This window comes from Canis lupus, chromosome 27, assembly GCF_003254725.2.
Source record: "Canis lupus dingo isolate Sandy chromosome 27, ASM325472v2, whole genome shotgun sequence".
In the NCBI taxonomy this organism is placed as follows: Eukaryota; Metazoa; Chordata; class Mammalia; order Carnivora; family Canidae; genus Canis; species Canis lupus.
The window spans coordinates 33,496,508-33,519,341 of NC_064269.1; the positions used below are offsets into that span (position 1 = coordinate 33,496,508).

The 22,834-nt window shown below is 46.4% G+C and overlaps 2 protein-coding genes across 5 annotated transcripts in view; one reads left to right on the forward strand and one right to left on the reverse strand.

The window, feature by feature from the left end:
- The first annotated feature begins 78 nt into the window (after positions 1-78).
- Positions 79-15,663, forward strand: GSG1 (germ cell associated 1). Of its 2 annotated transcripts, none has more exons than XM_025455150.3 (6): positions 79-322; positions 9,833-10,151; positions 11,332-11,379; positions 12,390-12,542; positions 13,183-13,294; positions 15,243-15,663. In XM_025455150.3, the coding sequence occupies exons 1-6, from the start codon at positions 275-277 to the stop codon at positions 15,586-15,588; spliced, it is 1,026 nt and encodes a 341-aa protein (XP_025310935.1). In that variant the 5' UTR covers positions 79-274; the 3' UTR covers positions 15,589-15,663. The 2 variants fall into 2 exon arrangements, with proteins under 2 accessions (XP_025310935.1, XP_025310933.1); XM_025455148.3 differs by having other exon boundaries at positions 82-322; positions 11,332-11,502.
- Positions 15,664-16,398: 735 nt separating this feature from the next.
- The window catches only part of FAM234B (family with sequence similarity 234 member B), a 34,978-nt gene continuing 28,542 nt past the window's right edge, over positions 16,399-22,834 (reverse strand). For 2 of the 3 annotated variants that reach the window (XM_025455147.3, XM_035707024.2), the window contains exons 11-13: positions 21,353-21,470; positions 19,592-19,812; positions 16,399-18,819 (exon numbers count right to left, since the gene is read on the reverse strand). In XM_025455147.3, the coding sequence (XP_025310932.1) occupies positions 18,814-18,819; positions 19,592-19,812; positions 21,353-21,470 (345 nt within the window). In that variant the 3' untranslated portion in view covers positions 16,399-18,813. The remainder of the gene's footprint in view (positions 18,820-19,591; positions 19,813-21,352; positions 21,471-22,834) is intronic. The other variant, XR_007406364.1, reaches the window with a different exon arrangement.

Below are 22,834 nucleotides of genomic sequence, written 5' to 3' on the forward strand. Positions count from 1 at the left end.
CGAGAGGCAGCGGGGGTGGGGGCAGCAGTGAGAGCCCTACCTGCCACTGTGATGTCACAGAGAAAATCTCTTGTGTCAGCCAGCCCCTCCCAAACTGATGTCCTGGCTGCAGCATAACCTTTCACACCTTCTCCAGCCCACCTCACACCACCTCACCCCTCTGCTGGCAGGAGGGGCCTGATTCATCTCCCCACTAGATATTCATTCCACGCAACCGATCAAGGCCAAGCAGAAGAGAAACTGAAACACCTTTGCCTCAGAGCTTCAAAAGTGAATGAGCAATCCCTCTCAACTGACTCAAAATGTTTGTCTCACCCAGAAGGTAGGTACTCCACTTTTTTTCTTTAAGTTTTTATTGAAATTCCAATGAACATACAGTGTAATACTAGTTTCAGAGTACAAGATAGTGACTGGACACTTTCATACAACAAATACCCGATGCTCCTCACAGCAAGATTTTTGGACTCTCGTAACTATTTCCTGTATCGTATCCTTTATGTTGGATTTGTAATACGGGTTATACAAAGTCACCAACTGGAGAACACACTGTAAGATTATACAAATGGGAATAGAAATCTGTTCCTCAAGCCCCATTTTTATTGATCAACCTGGTGATGTCATACCTCGGCCTTTGGTTTTTCATCTTCTTCTGCTAAATTTTTGTTTCCTCTTCCTTTGCCTTCTTCATCAGACTTTTCCTCACTGTTCCCAAGACTGCTTAGAACCCTCTAGCTCTCCTTTCTCCCTCCCCTCTGTATGATTCCTGTTGCCAAAATCTGGTTCCTGGTAAAAGGCCCAGTGGTGGTGGCAACCACGACAGTAAGAGCAGATATTAAGTTCTCTGCCAGGGAATGGTGAGGCAGGCCCCCCTCCATGGTCCTGCTGATAGCCAGCTATGGTCTAAAATCTACTGGAACTAAGGAGAACACATCCTTAGTTGTGCTAGTTGCTTCTTTCTGGTCTCAGAGAATCTTCAAGTATCCTTCCAGATCCAGAGAGACCCTCAGGCAGCAAAAGATGTGTCTTGGCTTGTGTAGGAGAACCCACATCTGGAAACGACTTGCCTCCCATCTGAGATAGTTGGGAACGGCCAACTTTCAGCTCAGAGAGTTACGGAAAAAGAAAATATTGTTCACTCTCATACTTCCTGCCTTTCTCAGGAGAGAAAAATGAAGCTTACAATCAGACAGGGAAATAACACACAGACACGCACACAGAGCACTGCGGTGTGCTGTTCATTGTCTGGTAGTTAGGGATCCAGAAGGACAGCACCCAAAGTGAAGAGAGCATACATAGGAGAACCCACAGAAATGGGTAAGAACGTGATAGAAACAGCCAAGTGTAGTAAATTCTATTATCTATTTAGGAGAGACTGAGAGAATGAGGGAGTATTTTTCAGTATATATCTGAAGTATGAAACACTTAATCCATTGCCTCATTCTGTGTGTTTCCATAATCTGTCGTGCGATCCCTGCCTTTTGTTCAAGTGGCTGCACTTCCCCTTTCCTGCCTGGCAGCCTGAGGATGAACCAAGAGGTTTTGAATATTGACTCCCATTTACTAGCGCTGTGGCCTTGGGCAAGGCAAATGCTCCCTCCTAGAAGGAAGCGGCCACCTCTCCTTCAGGCTGATGGTGACGACTACCGGGGGAGTCCAGCAAGGGGTCTGGAGCTGGCCGAGTGCCTCCCCCTTCCTCTACACTTTCCCCGCTGCCTCTCGGCGCTTCGCAGCACAGCCGTGAAGGACCACCCTTTCTCCCTGCTTCTGAATCACCCCGATGGGTTATGCAACGTGGCCAAAATCATCAGTGCGGTCGCGGGTGGAGCAGAGACTAGAACCCAGATCTGCTCGAGGATTCGTGGTCTCTGGGTGTCCGTCTCCGATCCACGAAAGGAGGCAAACGCAGTCTTCCTTCAGAGCCCGGCAACCAGGGTCTGCTGGGCCTTTAGGGGAAGGGCGGGGCTGGGAAATGCCGCCTTGGGGTTCCCCTGCAGCCGCACTCCTGGGCCTCAGGCCTCGAGGCTGAGCCGAGGGGCAGCGTCCCCCCCCCAGCCTGGCCAGCGCAGCCCTGGGGCCCAGGCGGCGCGCGCTCGGGCCGGAGGCGGGGCCGCGCCGAGCGATTCCAGACGCGCTGCGCTCGGGTCGCCATGGCAACGCGCGCCCGCTGCTAGGCGACCGGGCGCCGTAGTAACCCGGGGGCGGGCGTGTTACTCAGCCAGGGAGGGGGGCGAGGGGAGCCCGCAGGGACGCGGCCGCGGGAGGGGCGGAGGGAGCGCGGGCTGAGTGGACGGGGGCAGCCCAGCTCCGTGCCCCGAGCACCCAGGAGACCCCGCCCCGGCCCCCGGGACCCCTCGGCCCCGGCAGGCCCCAGGGCTCGGTCACCCGCGCGTGAGCGATTGCCCCACAGGATGCGCAGATGTGGCTGCCCCTGTGATTCACTCCAGCTGCTCGGGGCAGGGAAGAAAAGGCGGCTTCCTCTCCTGGAAATGACTGCATTAGCAAAAGCCCTCTAACAATTCCACTAACAACGGAAAGGGAAAGGCGACCGAGAGGAGAGGCCCCAAAGCGCTTTTCTTCAGGGCTTCCAACTGAACAGAAGTCGAAGTGTTCCCAGAACTCTGGACCCATGTTAGACAGAAAGAGCCCTTCTGGTTCTCCACGCCCCTGTGGGGGGCCACGAGGGGACTCCACACTGTTGCAGGGGCGCCTGCGGGAGCTCAGATGCGCTTGAGCATCGGCCTTGGGCTCAGGGCGTGATCCCAGGGTCTGGGATGGAGTCCCACATCGGGCTCCCCACAGGGAGCTGCTTCTCCCTCTGCCTGTGTTTCTGCCTCTCTCTGGTCTCTTATGAATAAATAAATAAAATCTTAAAAAAAAAAAACACTTGCAGAGGAGCTTAACCTGAAACCGAGAGATCCCACAGCTAAGTGTCCTAATGTTAATATTTTGGACACTCAGCATGAGCATTTTGGTGGCATTGTTCTGCCCTTCCAGGCTGGCAGGAAAACCAAATGTCCTGTAGAAGACCTTCCTTATCTTCATCAGTGAATGAGACAAACATGAGGCACTGAAGCAAAAATTGTGGAGCTGGGAAATCCCAAATGGGTTGGGGATATGTCATCCGAAAGGGTTCTAATCAGTAGGGAATCACGGAGCTTGGGAAAGGACATGGCATTTTCAATCGGTCACTGGCTTTTAAGCAATCTGTTTTGTACCCTGGTCTCTGTGAACCAAAGATAATACTTGTTCATGAGATCATTGCTGTTTTCTGGGGTTTGCTCATCGAAAAGCAGGAATGTTTCCACAGGTGGGAGGAAATGTATTGGCAGAGGATCTGTTCGATGCACATCTGTGTAGAAAGGCACAGGGTGTGTCTGTGGACCTGTGAACCTCCTCCTACCTTCTCGCTGCTCCTATGTGTGTGAATCAGGAGGATTCGTGTGTCCTTTGACAATAGAAGACTGGACACTTTTCTCTATTCGTATCTTCTCTTCACTCATAGGCTGCTTAATTGTATTCTGAGCCTGGTTTCCATTACAAACTTCATTCATTCATTCCTGCGTGTTAGAAAGTGCTAGGTTCTGAGCATCAGCAATGAATAAGACACAGCTGCAAGCAACTCCCAAGTCAAGCCTGCCTGTCATTGGAGCTGCATGAGAAAGGCTCACGGTGGAACATGCAGAAACAAAGAACAGGGGGCATGTAGATGAGAGCCCGAGACAGCAGAAACATTTACATTCCACTCCAGGTTTTTGACTGCTGAGTAACAGAAAGGAATTAGTTAATGAGGCATGGGTCAGAAATCTGACTCCTGGGCAGAGGAGGGAGATACTACTGCCCCATAGGGGTGGGAGGGTGAGAGGCAGCAAATGAACCTATTTTGGGAGATGGCACTATTGATGATGGGGAAGAAACAAACCCCTAGATCATTTAGCCCCAGGCTTTGCCATTAGGCGAGTGATATGCTTTGCAATCTGCTCTGGCTCAGCTTTCTTACCCATTGCTTTAATCACCTCTAATCTACAGTGTATTCACAAAACAATAAATTGGATTCCTGTTTACGAAGTTTATGTGGGTGTCTCAAGACCATTGTTTCTCTCTGTGTGTACTTAGTAAATATGGTTTTTACAGTGCGGGGGTACAGTCACTGAGGGCCTAGCAAGTATAGGTTAGTCCCAAACCTTGGCTTTGTGATGTCATAAGTGCTGAGTCACGTATAGGTCCCCGCGGGGATCATCCTGACATGGTAACAGTCCAACATACCAAAGTTAAATACTGTTTTGAAATATGGAATCTTTGTGTCTGTCCTGAGTCATGAGCTTTCTGAGCCCAAGCTAATTATACTCATGTTGCATTGACGAGCAATTACTTTTTCTGTTGAAGAGAGGAAGGAGAAGAAAAAATATTTAACATGCCTAAATTATAATGAAAGGAAGTGAGTGGGATGCCAGGCAGAGAAACTCATGTTTCGTCAAAAAAAAGGAAATTAGACATTGTGGCACAGAGTCCATGGGGAGGGGACATGTCCTCAAGATAGATCACAGCTAAGTAGTCCACCAGCCACAGCCCAGGCATCCAGAACGCACAGCCTCCTAAGAGATAGATTCAAGCTTTGGGGAGGCCTAAAATAATATAACTTTGGAGGCTCTCTTTAAGGAAAATAATACAAAGGGATGAGTATGTGCAGGTCTTCTTGGAAGGGGTCCGAGTCATTGAGAGACTGAAGTGACACTAGCTTGCTTTACTTGCAGTCTACCTCCAGGCCCCCTCACATAACCTCAAGACTCTGCCACTCACATCCCCTTTTCCCTGGAGAAGGCGAATTTCAACCTACTAAGGCACAGGGGTGTGGTTTATGAGCAGAGGCAATAAAAACCAAAGACATCACACTGTGCCAAACGGTGACTCAAGCGGGATATGAGAAGTGTTTGCAAGTATTTGAGGGGTGTAAGCGCGGAGAAGGGAAAAGAATTGTTCACTATTGTGGGGTGGAAAGGGAATGAGGATAACAATTCAGTAAAGAAAAATGTGCACCAAACTCCTCAGGAAGCATTGGCTAACTCTATTTTCTGATATCATAGAGTTGCATTTCCCAGGGGAAGTATTTGAGGTTCTCTGAGTCACTGAAAGCTGGAACTGGTCACAAAAAAAAATGTGCTACAGGAAATAATCCTACGAGATGTCCTCGAGGGAGTGACTAGATGCTCCCAGGGTTCATTCCAAGCCCTGAATTCCCTACGGCTGACACAAGGCATTCTATAGATGTGTGAGTGGGGAAGAAGCCAAAGGAAGAAAAAAAAAAAAAAGCCATCCCACAGGGAGGAGCCGCCACCTACACTCACATTTGCGGACTCCTGGGGGCAGCCTGTGACCAGAGAGAGAAAAATATAAGGAGAGAGCGCCACCCAGCGTCAGGACAAAAGCTGTATAGTCAGGCAAGTGACAGCCAAGTCAAATGTGAAAAGTGACCACAAAATCCTTCTCCCTTCTCCCAAAGGAGGGGGAGCTTTGTCACGATGAATGGAGTCATTGGGGTGATATAGGAGTCACACCTGTGACTGTGCATAAGCACACGTGCATCAAATGTGCTGTTATATCAGCGCTAGAAGAGGACGAGACCCCTAGATCTTGTAGGGAGCAAGATCCAGAGGAGACTCATCTGGCTAGAATGTGGGCTCATTCACTCGGAGGGGAGCCTGCCTTTGATTCCACCAACTAACTGCACAAATACAGAATGGGAAAACCATGACTTGGTTGGTGGTCAGTCTGGGAGAGGTAGGGGAGGACCGGGCCGAATGTGAGGGTTTCATTAAACGTAAGCCCCAAATGAGCCAAACAGCGGGTGTTCCTTGATGGCACTTTAATTTCTAAAATGAAGGAGTCCTGGGCCTCATCCCTACTGTGAAATCTCAGGACAGGGGCCCGGGAATCTGAATATTTTCCTAAGTTTCAAAGACAGTTCTGGTGCTCAGTCAGATCTGAGAACTGATCTGCTGCTCCAGTAAAGGAGTGGCCTTTCAGGACTTTATGATTGAGACACAAGTATCATGAAACATGGGAAGTATTACAAGAGGGTTACAGTATGGAAGGACGGAGAGGAGGAAACTGTTCTTTGGGAGAAAAGAGACATTTTCAGAGAAGGAGTGACTTTTACACTAATCTTGATGAGAGGCAGATCTCCAGATAAAAAGGAGACTGAAGACATTCCAGAAAGAAGGAAGAGCATCTGCAAAGGCACAGAGGACAAAAACCCATGGGGTATTCAGAGAATCAAAAGAAGCTGCAGAATGTGTTCCAGTCTTGTCATCCGGTTAATCAGTACGATTTTTGAGGACATAAGAACAGCTTGTACTTCTAGGTGACTGGCAGCAAGAAGATATGTCCCTTATTCATTTGTCAGATTACTTTTTTTTTTTTTTTTGAGTTTTAGAAACAAACATTTTTATTCCTCTGCCTGAAGATTGGGAGAGAAATGGCAGATAAAATCTAGCATTGCTGACCCTGGAGATCATTTCTTTCCAGTTCTTTTTTTTTTTTTTTTGGAAGATTTTATTTATTCATGAGAGACACAGAGTTCTCTCCAGTTCTAGTCCATCTGCATCCTCGCCCCCAACCCCACCCAACACTCTCTGACTGTCTCAGTATCCCATTGGATTCCATTGGAGGGACGTTGTTAATAACCCCCACTAACGATGTTAACTGGACGGTGAAGATCACCCGTGACACAAGGAAGCTGTTTCATATCCATGGCTTTCCGAAACCCTGACATTGCAGATGACAGAGCTTATTAAAAGGATGGAAAACCCTACACGAAGGAATGGGAACTTTTGTAGTAATGGCGCCCCTGTAATAGTTTCTGTATCTGCCTTCAAATCAACCCCAAGCCCTTCCCACCAGCTTCCTAGGGAATGGCAGTTTGGTGGAAACTGAATCTTAACTTTTTAAAGAAACTTCCTTCGGTGAATGCAGGTCCTTGCTGCTTTTGCTTAATCCCAGATCCCCACTGGCAAGCTCTCCTGTGTAATCTTCCAGAACAGCTGGGCCATGATTGCATCGTCAATTATTAAATGCCCAAGTTCCCTGCAAGGCAGCATTTAATCATGAGACACTCCAAAAAAATAGGCGATAGAAGAGGAGGGATCAGAAGGGAGGGTGGGAAGGCAGTCTCATTCTGTCAACATTAAACCAAAGGGATTTGGGGCGCAGATGACATCCTACGATCCTTCCAGACAAGCTGCAAGACACTGACCATGGCCAAGGTAACCAGCTTCCCCCTCTTATTGCTCAGAACACACGTTCCATAGCTATTTTGCACCTGATTAAGAGTTGTGACTGTCTCATCAATTTGTCATCTATGTTAATTCTGAGTTTTTCTGTTAACCTATGTTGATGGGAGAATTAGTGACATTTTGGCACCTATGCATTCATTTCCTATTGATCTGAGCCAGAGTGTCTGGGAAGCCACTCTCTGTCCCTTTTCTAGAGAGTAAAGAGTCACTTTGGCATTGGGCTTGTCAGCATATGCAAAGATACAACCTTTCTTATAGCTGCTGCTGCTTCATGATCACCTTAAAGAGATCATTGCAAAATTAGACTTGATCTTCCAATTCAAGAGGTTATCTGGATCCCAGAGAGAAAGGACACGTTTAGGGAGAAATAAAACATGATGAAGAGCAAGGAACTATAAGTGTTGAAAAGGCTCTTGAATTAATTCCCATTCAATTGTCAAGATAATTCTTGAATAAGGCTCCCTGTGTCCTTGGTTGGACATTTCTTCTGGAAGCAGCCTCTTTGATCTTTATTTCAAGCTTTTTTTCATCCTTTGTTTCTCAGATCACTTCTTCCTTAAATTGGTTATCACTTTGGTGCCACAAAGTGGTTGTACTGTGGTCCAGGGTTCATTATTCTTATCTGTGAATAATCTGCAGACCAATTTACAAATATGCGTAACTTGAAACAAATTGAGGGTAGAGTAAAAATCTGATGTGATAGTAGACAAATTTCTAAGCCATGTTAGATTGAAAAGGAAGTTGTTTAAAATGTAGAATTGCCTAAATCATTAGGTCAGTCTTGATACAGAATGATTAATGATGCTTTATCTGGAAGTCCATTTCCTGTTCAAGCAATAGATACAAAAAAAATTAGAAAGAATAACTTACAGTAATGGAACTGTGGCTAAAACCAATAGGATTTTCACAGTTAAAAGCAAGATAGAAACATTCTTTTGGGGGTGGGGGGAACAGGGGCAACGTGTGACTTCCATACGGGCTAATAGGAGATCTTCTTCCCTCCAGATGCTAAGGTTTTCTTTACCAAGGTCACCTAGGTCCTGCACAGACCGACAATTCTTGGTGGATTTAATTCGTTGAGTGCTTTTTAAAAAATCATATTAGCAGATTACTTTCCCAAAGTTGTTTTATCATGTGTCTTATATATTGATTTTTACATGCATATGAACTTTGTATATTTCTTTTTGCCATAAATAATCTGCACTTTGTCTGTGGTATGCACTGTTTCAGTCCTGGAAATTCTGAAAAACAAACTGTTATATTTCTAAGATAAAGTTCCCTGTTAAATGCAGACAATGTTAAGCTGGAGATTATGAGGCAGATTTATGGGCCTGTCCCATTTAGCTATGGTTTTATTTACGTTTCTTAAGCTAAGCAGATTTAGGTCTGATTAATTCTGATATGAGAGATCCCCTGGAAAGCTCAAGATGGTTTACTTTAAGAAGCATCTGTCAGCAACTAAATATGGGCTTCTTTTTTCCCTTCAGTGTGTATTAATATAACAGTATAAACTGCTCCATTACACAAAGTGCAAGACCTGTCAGATTACTTGATTTTTCTAAAGTTCCATCTGGCTCCAAGTCACCACTCACCAAGGTCCAAACATCTAACAGTGGTCATTTTTCAACTGACTTTCCTCTTCTCTTAGGCTAAAATGATAGGGGGGTCAGAGACTCCAGCCAGAGCCATGGGGCCACAGATCTTTCTGCTGCCACACACTGTCCCCTCTGAGAGCCAGGCACCACTGTGACATCAAGCCATGGAGATGCCCCTCTAAGCGCCTCTTCATTGACCAAGGGCACCCTCCCTGGGGGGCTCCATGACCATGACTCTGGGTTTCCAGTCTCCATGGACGCCATGTAGCCACCTCCTCTTTGAGATTCAGTCATCTCTGTGGCTGTGTATGAAACCTCAACCCACATCACAACCTCTCTCAGAACCTATAGCCTCACCTCCTCTCCAGGGGTTTCAGCCACCCCATAGCCCAGTTGGTCCACTGCCTTCTTCAATCCTGAAAGCCCTAATCCTTGCTGCTCCCTACCTGGGGTGACCCAGCTTAACTTTGGTTGATAGGCCACATCCTCCTTTACTCTTCTCTCAGAGGACTCCGTAATACAGAGGAGAGGACACCCCAAACTTCCATTGTTACGATTAAAAAGTACCTCAGCAAGTCAGTGCTACTACCTCTCATTGAGACAAAGCCAAAAAGAATTATCAGTAAGCGCATTAGAGTGGCCCCAATTCCTTCCCTCAACTTGATAGACACTAGCTCAGTGGTTTAATCACATTCTGACTCAGGCTATTTTCTGATACTTATTCAGATCACCCTCAATAAGCATTTTAGTATAATGAGGTCCAGTTAAATAAACACCATGGTGCCTACTCCAGGCCATTCCTGAAGCTAAGCCTCCACAGGACTCCTTGGAGAAAGTTCCGGGGGTAGGCCCATCGCGGTGGAGGAGCGTGGCTTGTGCTCAGGGAGCCGCAGGGAAGGATTTCCAGCCCTCCAAGGAGGCTCTGAAATCAAGCTCTCTGTCTTACAGATGGAGTTCTCGAAGGGCTCCTCTGGTCAACGGACACTCCTATCTGCCATCCTCAACATGCTATCACTCAGCCTCTCCACAACATCCCTGCTCAGCAACTCCTGGTTTGTGGGCACACAGAAGGTGCCCAAGCCCGTGTGCGGAAAAGGTCTGGCAACCGAGTGCTTTGACGTGCCGGTGCCCTTGGATGGGAGCAGCACCGACGCATCATCCCAGGAGGTGGTGCAATACAGCTGGGAGGCTGGGGATGACCGCTTCTCCTTCCATGCCTTCTGGAGCGGCATGTGGCTATCCTGTGAGGAAATTGTGGAAGAACCAGGTGGGTTCCTCAGCCCAGATGCCTGATTTCTTTCCCCAGAGGACCTAACAAGGACAAGAACCAGTGGGAAGGCTCAGCATCTCCCACCTCTGTATCCCATCCCTTCGGCCTAGGGCTCCCAGTAAATAAGACCAACAGTCCACCTGCTTTGACCCTCCTGACCGTCTAGTAGACATGCTGCTTTTTAAATAGCACTGTCCTTAGATGGTTTCATTTAGACTTGTAACATCATGAGAATTCCCACTCTGGTGACTTTGGAGACCAAATGAGGAGAGATGATTCTTACAGGAAAAACCCTGGCTCTGCCCAGCTGCGACCATATATGAGCAGCATCCTCTCTAGAGACCTTGATTTTTTTGTCGGTGAGATGGAAGGATCAGAGTAGATCACCTATAAAGCCCCTTCCTCCCCCATCCCACCCAAAGGATTTTCTTGTTCTAAGTATCACCATTATATTTCCAGCGTAGGGGAACCGAAGCCCCAGGAAGGTAACTAGATCAAGTAAAGACACGCTTGACCTCTCAGGTCTCCTGCAGCTCAATGCTTTACTGACAAAGTGGGGGCTGTGTCACTGTGCCTTCCTTAACTTGCATTCCTAGGGTTTTTAGCCTAAGGACACCCTCGCCTCCTTGCTCTGAGCATTCAGAGATCACCAGGTAGTGAAGTTTTCCTGAAGCCCAGAATTGAGTACAATTAGCCTATTTCTCCCTATTTGGGCTAAGGGAAAAAGGAGACGAAGAGGAATATAAATTGTGTGTGTGTGTGTGTGTGTGTGTGTGTGTGTGTGTGTGTGTGTGTATTTCTATGTGTTAATAATGTGCCATTTAGTGCAGCTCCCACCTCAGTCCTAGAGACAATTGAGAGCCATTCAGACCAGTGGTAGGTGGCAGCAAAAGGTGTTGGTTAACATTAGGACTGCTAACCCTCCTGACATGAGAAACGGGAACATTTCCCTGCAGAAGCCCTCTCGGGGTAATGTCCTCTTCCTCACTGTCAGGAACCGGGGACAGAGAAATTAATCCTGAGTGATTCTTGCCTATGTCATCCATCCATCCATCCACGATGCATTCTTTCCTGCTTTCAAAGAGAGATGTCTGGTCTGAGCCACTGAAGTGGTGCCAGGTGTGGGACTGGGGAAGTTTTCATCCCTCCCTGAGGTTATACCTTGTCTGTGTTTCAGGGGAGAGGTGCCGAACTTTCAATGAACTCACACCACCAACCGAGAGAGGTGAGAAAGGACTACTGGAGTTTGCCACGTTGCAAGGCCCATGTCACCCCACTCTCCGATTTGGAGGGAAGCAGTTGATGGAGAAGGCTTTCCTCCCCCACCCTCCCTTGGGGCTTGTGGCAAGTATGTGGGTTTGGTAACAAATTTAGTTGCCATTGAATTGGGCCCCTCTGGCCCAACAGTGCTCTATATTGTACTGTCCTCTCTTTTTCTCTTCTTCTGAGTCCCAGGGGTGACACATTCCTTCCAGAGCCAGTTCTCATTTATATGCAGGAATGCAAAAGAAAAAAAAATAAGGGAACAGCAGGAACAAATAAAGTTCCCAAATAGAAAAAAAAAAAAAAAAAAAAAACACCAACAGCTCTAACCTCCTCATGTTGCCAAGTAACCATGTTGAAAAGCTTAGAAAGCTTTTTTTCCTCACATATCTTTTAAATAAAATATATATACATTTTAACAGAGGGAGTGATAAAAGGAAAGGGAGAAACAGAAGTGATTGCTCTAATCAATCAGGAAAAAAGAGAGCAAAAATGACCCACAGCAAAGTCATGCCCCTGCAAGATTTTTTTTTAAGATTTTTTTTTTTTTTAATCCATGAGAGACACAGAGAGAGAGAGGCAGAGAAATAGGCAGAGGTTGGAAGCAGGATCCCCAGGAGCCCGATGCAGGACTCGATCCCAGGACCTTGAGGCAAAGGCAGACGCTCAACCACTGAGCCACCAGGCGCCCCAAGATTTTGTGACAATTAGAAGATTTCCTCTCGAATCTCCTCACCTATTTCCAGTCAGCCAAGTTTCCTTGATTCTCTATCAGGTACTGAGCAGAGCAGAGAGCCCTGGGGGTGACAGCAAAGGACCCACATTAGGGAAAGCCCCCCTCTGGTGCCAGCTCTGTCCCATTCTCCTCTTCTCTGACTCTGCAAGGCTTTCCCTCCTGACAGGCACTGGTTGCTCAGTGTTCAGTCATCCAACTGTCAGGGTGAGGGCTCTTCTTCCTCTGGTTTCTGACAGAGATCCTATGGTTATCACTGGGAGCCCAGTTCTTCTCCATCGGACTTGAATTCGTCAGCTTCCTCCTGCTGCTAATGGACCTGCTGTTCACTGGGAACCCGGGCTACGGGCTCAAGCTGAGTGCCTTCGCGGCAATTTCCTCTGTCTTGTCAGGTGGGTGCCTCCCAGACAGGAGAGAGTGGGTGCCTCATCACCTTTGAGGCACCTCTGCTAGGCTCGTGTGTCTATCGGGAGGGCAGGAAGGAGGAGGCAGGATAAGGAACGGATGGAGGAGACATGTTGCAGGTACATCGGAGTTGGAATGAAATTTTATATTAGATCATCATGTACTTGGCAAAATGATTTCTCTATAGGTTCATCTTCTTTGCAAGGTTTCTCAGTAGGTGAAATACAGTTTGGTTTACTTTTTTCCATTGTACATACCCAGAGCTTTTTAAGATTCCATGGGATCAAGTAAGAGCAAGAGATGCAGATATAAAGATAGATCAAAAATAAATCTCATGCTGAGGGCATGGGTGGGAAGAAGTCAAAAGGCCCTAAGTGAGCATTGACTCAGAAACTTTCCCCTTAGCTCTCCACCTAAAGCCTGGGGCAACCTACTGCAAGGCTATGCATTCAAGGAGAAGCCCCCTTTGCAGATTAGTCTCCCTGGACGTGTGGTGGCAGATGGGAAACGGAGCATCTCAACATAGGCTGTACCCGATGCAAAATGAGGAAAGTTGCTCCAAACTCACATTCCCCAGAGAGGGCAATGCCAGCGTCTGAGGGTGCTGCCTTCCTGTTCCCTCTGTAGGCCTTCTGGGGATGGTGGCCCATATGATGTATTCACAAGTGTTCCAGGCAACTGCCAACTTGGGTCCAGAAGACTGGAGGCCACATGCTTGGAATTATGGCTGGGCCTTCTAGTAAGTGCTCACCATCTCCTGAACCTTCTAGCCCCTCCCCAGCCACCCTGCATTAGATGTTCTGCCCTTGACTAGATGCTTGCTCAGTGTCCTTCTGTCTTCTCTTCGTCGCTCAGCCCAGGAATCTGTCGACCCAATGGCTGGCCCATCAGGCCACACCTGTTCTTTCCCCACCTCCTGTGAAGGTACAGAGAAGATCCTTCTGGCTTGTTTTGTCCAGTCTTTCCAAAGCAACAACTGTAGTAGCTGCTCCCTCACCTGATATATATCTTGCCGTGGGAAATAAGACTGATTCTGCGTGGCTTGTGCAAGTGATGCTCTCTCTGTATTCTATACATTTTATGGTTCAAGGTATTGGAGGACAGAGAAACGAAGAATTAGCCTTGAGATTTGAATTCCATTCCCTGTGAATGGCTGACTCTTCTATAATGAAGAGTAACTTCTTCCTACTTCCATTCTTACTCCACCAAACTGTGAGAAATAACCACCCCTCCCCCACCAGTCATTCTCTAACCCTGAAAGAACGAAGGAAGCAATTACTTTCGGTTTCTCTTAAAAAGAGAGAAGCAGCAACCATGAGAAAATAAACATATTCGAAGCAAATATCCCCTTTGTCTCAGAGTTCCTCACTCTCTCCCTTGAGCAACACATCCTATTCACGGTGCCAGCTTGGACCTGCACTGCTGTCTGGACAAAGTGCTAAGTACTTTAACAGTGCTGAGAAGACAATGCCTCCAGCTGGAGTTTCCAAGCTAACGGAGGCAATATGGACGACTACCCATGTCTGTCATGAGATCCTATCCCCTTTTCTCATGATAGAATATGTGCTGTTTGATTCAGGCGTCTCTGGGCTATTTACCAGGCGCCAGAACTTATTTTCCAGACCCATCGTTTTGCACCTTTCGTTCGCTGTTCTTGGCATTACACCTGCAGAGCTCAGACTACAGCACACTCATCAGAAGCATCCCCAGCCCGGTCTGCTCAGGCTGTCAGAGGCGGCACACGGGAACATGCAGTGCCAGCGTGTGGCCTGGCTTTACCCATCACTTGACCTCATGAAATTCCTCACTAACCTCACACAACTTCCTGTTTCCTGGGCTTCCCAGAATCATGGTGAGAGATTTAGGGGTTGACTTTCCAAGTTTTTAGGAATGTGTCTGATATAGTTCCCTGGTGGTTTTTTTTCTTTGTTGAATCCATCCAGCTTCTCTTAAATCTCCAGCTTCTCTTCCAGCCATTCTAAACTTCCTCAAGCCAAGAACCACATTGTTTTTGTAATAGGCAAATTCTACCAGTACAACATATAATACCTCCAGATTTGTAGTGAATGTTGCCTGCAAGATAGAGGCTCAACTTTGTGGCCCCTAAGACCAACTCAAAACAAAAGAAGATGGAAGAGGAATGTTCACTCCCAGTGTCTGATCTGAGAGAAGGAAAATCTTGGGCAGAATGTGTGTGTGTGTGTGTGTGTGTGTCTCAGGTAGGTGTGGGGTGCTTCACTGGGCTACTCTATATGACTGAGCTATAGGTCTATGAATCTTGGGGGATTACAAGGATAACCACAGCTTGGGAAACCATAGTCCAGAAAACTGTGTGCGTGTGTGTGCCTGAACAAGCACATCAGGAATAAAAGAGCACAGTGCTGATAGCTAAGCAATCCAGTGAAAACGAATCTGTTAAACTCCTAGTCAGACATGTAATACTACAAGAATCATTCTCTTTGATTAGAAAATATTCAGAACATATCCTACTAAGGCAGACCAAATTCAGGCCTCTTAAGCATAGCTCTTTACCTGCAACATGGTAGAAGGGAGCACACTCAGGTCCCCGAATCCATAAGGGACATCGGCCTAGTTTACTGGTTTACTAGTGAGGGATTGTGGTGTTTTTCTCTCAGACCTATAAGTAGGTCAGATTCTGACTGTCTAGTGTTTTTGTTCTTCCCTAGCGTGGCCTGGGTTTCCTTCACCTGCTGCATGGCATCAGCAGTCACCACCTTCAACACATACACCAAGCTGGTGCTGGAGTTCAAGTGTAAGCACAGTAAGAGCTTCAAAGGAAAGCTGAGCTTCCCGCCGCACCACCACCAGTGTTCCCTTCAGCATCTGTCATGCGCGGCCCACACGGGGGGTACTTTGACCAGCTACCACCAGTACCACAATCAGCCCATCCGCTCTGTCTCTGAAGGAGTTGACTTCTACTCAGAGCTACACCGCAAGGGATTCCAACAAGGACTTAGCCGGGGACTAAAGGAAGAGGTGGCAGGGTCATCTGTAGAGGAAGAATTGTGTTAGCAGTAGTCGGGTTTAGAGGGCAGGCTGAACCCAATCTTACATGTTCACTTGTTATCAACATGTACTGAAGCCAAAGTCTGTGTCTTGAGCATGGTTTTCAGAGGGTAAGAGCAAGCGTCTCTGAAAATACAAGTCCAAAGGGGTGCGTGCCCAGAGGCCATCATTCCCTCTTCCTTCCCAGCTCTTTCCTTCTTTTCCCTTCCTGTGTCCCATCTCACCACCCCCCTATCTCCCGCGTTCAGAATCACCTCTTCTCTACTGGTTGCTTGTTATGTGCCAGGTTCTGGGCTAAACAATGGAGACAAAGAGAAGTAAAATCGAGTTCCTGCCTTTTAGGGGCTTATCAGTCTGGTCCTCTATCTGGGGTTTGGAGGAATGCAGGTGGGCAACTCAATAGTCATCCATTGTGGCTCAACCTTCCATGGTGTGCTTTAATTTTCCTAGAAGTCACAGAATGGAAAGCCAAAGCCCTCCTGGGAGCTTGGACATGCAGGACAGATGTCCTCCACACTGCCTATCACAGTGTCCCACAGACTAGATACCAGTGAGAGCTTAAGTATTAACCTAGAAGCTACCAGGAGACTATTAAACACAAGAAGCCTCCCATAGCATGCAGGGACAGGTCCACTTCCAGAAATGGTCCACTGAAGTTATTTAGATGGAATTTATGGTAAAGGACACTTCCCCAATGAACAAGGCCATGGCATATCTCCTCTCTGGATCCCCAACTCATCCATCCACTTGCCCTTCCTCTTTCCCATAAGAGAAAACCATCATGATGGCCAAAGAAGAATGAGAATGACACACAAATGTGTTTCCTATACATAGTATTTATTCTGCAACAATTCACATTTTAAATAGTGCTTCCTGACAATATACCAGCTAGCTCTTCTGTAGTCTGGGCAATAAAAGTAGTAGTTCACATTCAAAAGGGGTTGATATCAGCATACCACACTGGAAAGTGGAGTAGAGACCATCTAGGGGAGGGGAAGATGCTGTCTAGGGTGGATAGAGCAGTCACACTGGCCTTGCTGGAGTGGGGGGAAGGAAGGCGCTCTTCCTATCTTAGATGTCTGGTGGAGTGGGTGCCTACAAGGAGAAGGAAGTGTAGGGACACGTGACAGACTAGCACCCACACTGCTCGGATGAAGCTTCCTTGGTCCTCAGCCACCATTTCAACCCTCTGCCCTGGCTGCAGGAGGGAAGAGAAGCCCAGAGCCTGTCCCATGTCTAGCAAAAAGGGATTCAAAACAAACTATGTGAAGTTAGGTTGTTAACACACCATGAAGAATTTAGTGACTGACATTCTTCTAGCTTCATCTTATTTCTGGGACTCATCCAGCATAAACACAATCTCCTACCCAAAAGGATCCCCCCCAGCTCAGACCAGGTCCTCAGTCAATGACTTTGAATTTTATTCCTCTACCTAAAGTGGCTTTCCCAGAAAGCCTCAACATGGGGAAGAAGGAAGATTAGGTGTAGATGGCTCAGCCCAGGCCACAGGAGCACAAGTCAAGTTTTAGCTATTCAGTCGACTAAAAATTAGTCCTTAGAATCCTCTACTGGGCCAAACAAGATCCCAGACTCTTCTACCCAAGAGATTCAGACTCTAGAAGTGAATCTAGAATCATCCCCATCCTCTCGGGTCTCCTCTAATTGTTGCCCCAAGTTTACAAAAGCTAGACCCACACAAGCTTCTCAAAGTGTTGAAACCAAATTTGCTTTCAGGGGCTTGAGGCCAGGGGATGTCCAGAAACCTGGCAGGCCAATCTGCTGTTTGCTACCACTGTTCTGTTATGTTATAATGCCTACCACTGGGCAAGTAATACATACCCCTTCAAATCTGGGATCCCTAAATTTCTATATTCCCTAAATTTTTCTGGACTCCCTCTATTAATACAAGCTAAAAGATACTGGCCCAAGTAAAGACAAAACCTGAGTTGTACTCGGGTATGATCAAAATTATTCAAGAAGAAAAGCAGTTCTCTACTGGCTAACATGGCATTTTCTGGTATATAAACAATGACCCAGAAGTTTAGGAAGGAACTTAATGGAAGTAAAATATTTATGGAAGAAGGCAGAAGTAAGCAGTGGAGGTAATTCTAAAGAACTTAACCAATGATAGAAGTTACAGTACTTACACGTAGGAATTTTCTCAAAATATAGCACTTCAAAGGTTCTACAAGGAGATGTTGCAGGCAAAGTGGTTGCATACGGGACTCAAGGAGCAAGAATAAAAATCCAGAAACCACTCTGCTCTCGTGCAAGCAAAGCAAAAATATCTCTGAATAAAATAGAGCAAATGGGAGGCAGTACAGAGGATGGCCAATTAAAGATTGCTAGGAAATCAGAGTGGCAATGAGGCAGGGATAAGGCTACCTGCCTGAATCGTCCCCAACTTCACAGACATAAGGACAGCACACACACAAGCATTTCCGAAGTTACTTCAGGGAAAAGGTCATGATGGGTAGACCAATCAAAACCACATAATAACGGGGACCTTGTTAGAGGGTGGTCATAAACTGTGCTTCTCTAGCTCCCTTTCTGACAGGAATGTGGTGGTCGTTATGGTCAAGTGTGTAGAGTTGGAAAGTTCGTGAGGAGGGAGGCTCCCACTGTCTGTCTCCGTGCTGCCTGGCTGGGGAAAAAGCTAAGGTACAGGTGGTGAGAGAACACAGAAGGGAAAGGACAAATGGCCCTGAATATCAGAGGCAGGGCACCTGGAAGTTTCAAGACGACCAAACCAACCAGATGTATTTCAGGAGGACAAGAAATGGGTGGGGGATGGGGTGGGGGTGGTGGTGTTCAGGTCCCCTGGAGCTTAGAACATCTGGAAAATGTCATCACAATACCAATACATACACACATGTGGCATAACGCAAAACAAAATGTTCCAGGGAAGACCTTCACCAGAATTCCCTAGTAAGAGCTTATAAATTAGACATACAAAAAATAAAACATAATATTCACATTTCCAAACTATCCATGGAGTGCCCAGAGGGGTTTATGTAGGGACTGAAAAGGTAGGTCAGATACCCCAGCCAAATGGATCGTGCTGTCATCAAAGAACTCCCAATGTGCCCTCCAAAGTGTTTTGCAACAATAATGCAGAGGTGGTGAAATGAGGTTGAAGTCTTCCTTCTCTCCAAAGAACTGACGTTACACTCATGGGAGAGAGACAGTACCACTCTGTTCATTTCTTCTGAAACTGAAGATTCCATCGGACTATATCTAGGGGAAAGAGTGCAAGCATCAGCAACTTTCATCTTTTTTCATGATAAAGAAACCCAAAGGTCAGGCTTTTCCTCTACTTTTCTGTCCTTTGTCTAGCCCCAATAGTTCTTAAGTCCTTCCAAAAAGATCCAGAGACTTTGTTTTTTTCCATGATAAACTTTTTTTTTTTTAAGATTTTTTATTTATTCACGAGAGAGAGAGAGAGGCAGAGACATAGGCAGAAGGAGAAGTAGGCTCCATGCAGGAAGCCCGATGTGGGACTTGATCCTGGCACTCCGGGATCATGCTCTGAACCAAAGGCAGATGTTCAATCACTGAGCCACCCAGGCATCCCATGATAAATTCTTGGAACACTGAACTAGACCATAGTATTTGAGGGCTGGGAGGTTAGCATTTTGGAAAGATCATTCTCTGGAGTATATCACTGCCACAAGTGCTGCATGATGTTAACATCGCTAGCCTCTATCCAGAAAATACCAGTAGTATCTACCCTCTCCAGTCACTGAGACAATAAAAACCATGACCCCACATTTCCAAATGTTCCCTAAGGTGGATGGTACCATTCCCAGCTAAAAACTGAGTACCACTTCTGAATGGTCAAAAAGCACCTAAGAAAATAGTGCTGTTCTTGAAGAACAACTGGCTCTTGACACTCAGGAAATCAAGAAGGCTCCTACTCCCCCTACTTTCTAGAGAACAAAACTGGAGTTGGTAGCATTTGCCCCAAACCCTTAGTAGTAATCACAGGTATCTCTCCGAAGAGATTCACCTGGTGGGGAGGATCAACAAACTTTATCCTAGAGAGGAATCTTCGCAGCTCCCCACGGCCAATTTTGGGGGTGGTGTCCTCGAGTTCGACCACCTGGCCTTCCATCAGCGCCCACCGTAGACTAAGCTTGCTGACCACCAGAGGTGCTGGATGGCCTTCGGAGCTCGGCCCTGTTGTCCTGGTAACATAAAAGGCATCTTTCCAGAGGTCGTTAATTCCAACTGAGGAAGGACAAAAACAAGAGCAATTAACAAAGACAGAAAACTTCTGTTCATGGGAAAGTGGCTTGGTTCAGCAACTAGATGCATTCCCTCATTTACTCCTTCATTAATTCATATGTGGAGTTTATTGAGCACCTACCACATGCAGGGCCCTGAGCTAGGCAAAGGGTACACAGTGGGCAATGACAGGATGCCGGCAAAGCAGCACATTCCTCTCAGTCTCTATGTAGACCTTTCCTTTTCTGAAGCCGTTTCTAAAAAGCCCCAGATCAGAAAATAAGGATACACCAACTCAATCTGGTAGAAAAGGGAGTAAAACAGGCTAGAACTTCTGAGAATTCCCAGGCTGTCTGGACATGGTCAAAGAAGCTATCTGCCCAGCCAGTACTTAGTTTGCCTTATCCTTAAACCAGGTGGTGTAATAGAAATGGTGTCAATTCCTATTACCACTATTTAATGCTCACTGAATAGTATTTTATGCTAAAATACTGAAAAACAACTCATGGAGCTTCAATCTCAGGATTCTATAGGATGACACTTCCCCCATCCCAGCCCCCCACCACACACAAAGCCAGTGGGCAGTTGTGCTTGCAAGTTCCAGATCACATGTTCTTCCCAACATATCCCAGCAAATTGAGAGCCACAAGTACTGGCTTTAACTTCAAGGCAAATGAGTTTGTACACAGAGAGCAAATCTTTGAATGGCAAGAGAACACAGAAAGAAGTCAAGGAAAAGTGGCCAATCTTATCTTCTTCCCCACATAATCCACCCAGCAAGAATTACAGACTCCCTTAGGCCAGAGTGAAGCAAAAGATCTCAGGGGAGACCATCAGACAGTTCCAGACTAGGAGGTAGCAGTGGTTGAGTTTCCAGTTTTGAGTGCCTGAATTACAGGTCTCTAATATTTGATCCAAATTTTGCTATATAGTATTATTTACATATGTATATAAAGTTGAAGAATACTTCCAAAATGTTAATAGTGGTAATGAGTGCTCAGATTCTGTGTGATTTTTCTTTTTCCTTGACTTTCCTCTTGGCAGCCATTTTTATGCAATGGGCATGTTTACTTGTACTAGTTAAAAGAAAGTCTCCATTGATCCTAAACCAACATCCTGGAGACAACATGCTACCTCCATCATATTCCTCACAGTTAATTCTAAATCCTAAGCTCCTAGAGGGTCAGGCAACTAGTCTTACTGGTTTTCTGAGAACGTGGCACAGTGCCCAACATATAGATGATGCCCAGTGAATGTCTGCTGAAGGAGTGGCTGCTTCTTAAGAATCCTTTGAGAACGAGGCTACACTTGCCCTCCGCTTTCAGCCTATTCAGAGGGTTGGTTCCTCAGTCTGTGAGCCTGATGCTCCTCCCAAAGGCAATGGCCCTGGATACCAGGGATGCATGGGAGTGGCTCAACGGCCCCCCACTCCCACTGTTGTTTAAAGGCACATGTCCCTCCCTTGGTAAGACAATGGTATCCTCGCACACACAGCCAGCACATCTCCCTCATATGTGTACACAGCCCCATCAAGGGGATTTACCTTCTGAAGCTGTCACTGTGCCTGTGGCATTGGCCAGGTCCAGAAGAATAGAAGGGAATGCTGGATGCAGGAGGTAAAGGTGGTGAAGGCTAGGTGGCCCAGTTCCTGGGATGACATCCTGACAATGACAAGCAAAAGGGTAAAACACAGTAACTCTAGATTCCCACATGTGACAGTTCAGATAAAGAGGGCAGAGGAGACCGTGGTGATAACTCATTCCTCTCAGATGCTATGACTTGACCTCAACTATAAGCTTGTGTTTGAGAGAAACTCCCATAAACGAGATATATACCAAAGAGCTCAAAACAGACTAATCACTAATTTCTTCAAACCACTAGAGCTAGAAAATGCTTTCTCCCTTATGAGAAAAAAAAAAAAAGAACAGAAATATGCATGCCCCAAGGGCAGGCTCCCAGTCTTCTGCCTGTGGGAATATTAGAACATTGGGTCATCTCTTGAAGTAGGTGGGGCTTTGACATTTCCTTTCACTGGGTATTAAAGCCAATTGCAAGTATCAAGCTAAAATCACAAAAATCTCAGTTCCTGACATAAATAGAGCCTTGACCAGACAGAAGCGAATCACTAATTATAAAACAAAAACTCCAAGGCCCAAGTGTCAGTCTCTAAAGTCCCTACAGCGGAAGCAATGCACACTAGAGCTGCTTTTACCTGAATGACCTCTGTGCAGGAATGACCTTTGGCTTTCACACACGTGTGCAGCCATATCGTTGTTAAAGCACAAAAATACCACATACAAGAGCTCTACCAAACTTGAATACCGCCCCTCCCCTGGGACCATCCTGGGCCCGCACTAGTGGAGGAAATGGAATCCCATATTCTTAGCATAAGAAGTCCACAGAGTAAGGAGAAACACAGGCAGGAAGCTTGCAGCCACACTCCCAGCATATGCCACAAAGCACAAGAGGGCATTTTCCACATACACCCAGGACCCCAAACCTAACAGGACAGATCTCTGGCTCTGTGCACATGACAAGAGTCAAACTCCTTCCTCACTGCCAAGGGAATGGAGCCCAAATTCCTTAGCCTGAATACCAAGGTCTTACACCATTTAACCCAAACCTGCCTTTTCCAGCCTCTTCCTACAATTATTTACCTGCCCACCCACATTTCAGGAAAGTCTGACTGTTACCTGTACTCTAGTTAACCTCTGTCAATCCTGTTTCCCCCTTAGACTGTCTAATGATCCTCTGGATCCTGTTTCCATGCATTAAAATAATTCTCGTCCTTAGATGCCCCACCTAATGCCACCTCTTTTATGAAAAGTTCCCTAGTTGCCCCAGACAAAATATCCCCTTCCTTTTGTGTTTCCACCTAAATCTCTTATTTGTGCATTTGTAGCATGCTTTTGTTTTATGTTATTTATAGACATTTACATTTGAGAGTCACCTGCTCCAATCCCCTCATTTTATTAAATGAGAAAACCAGGAAGTTAAAATGTCAAGTAAACTGTCCATGGGCACA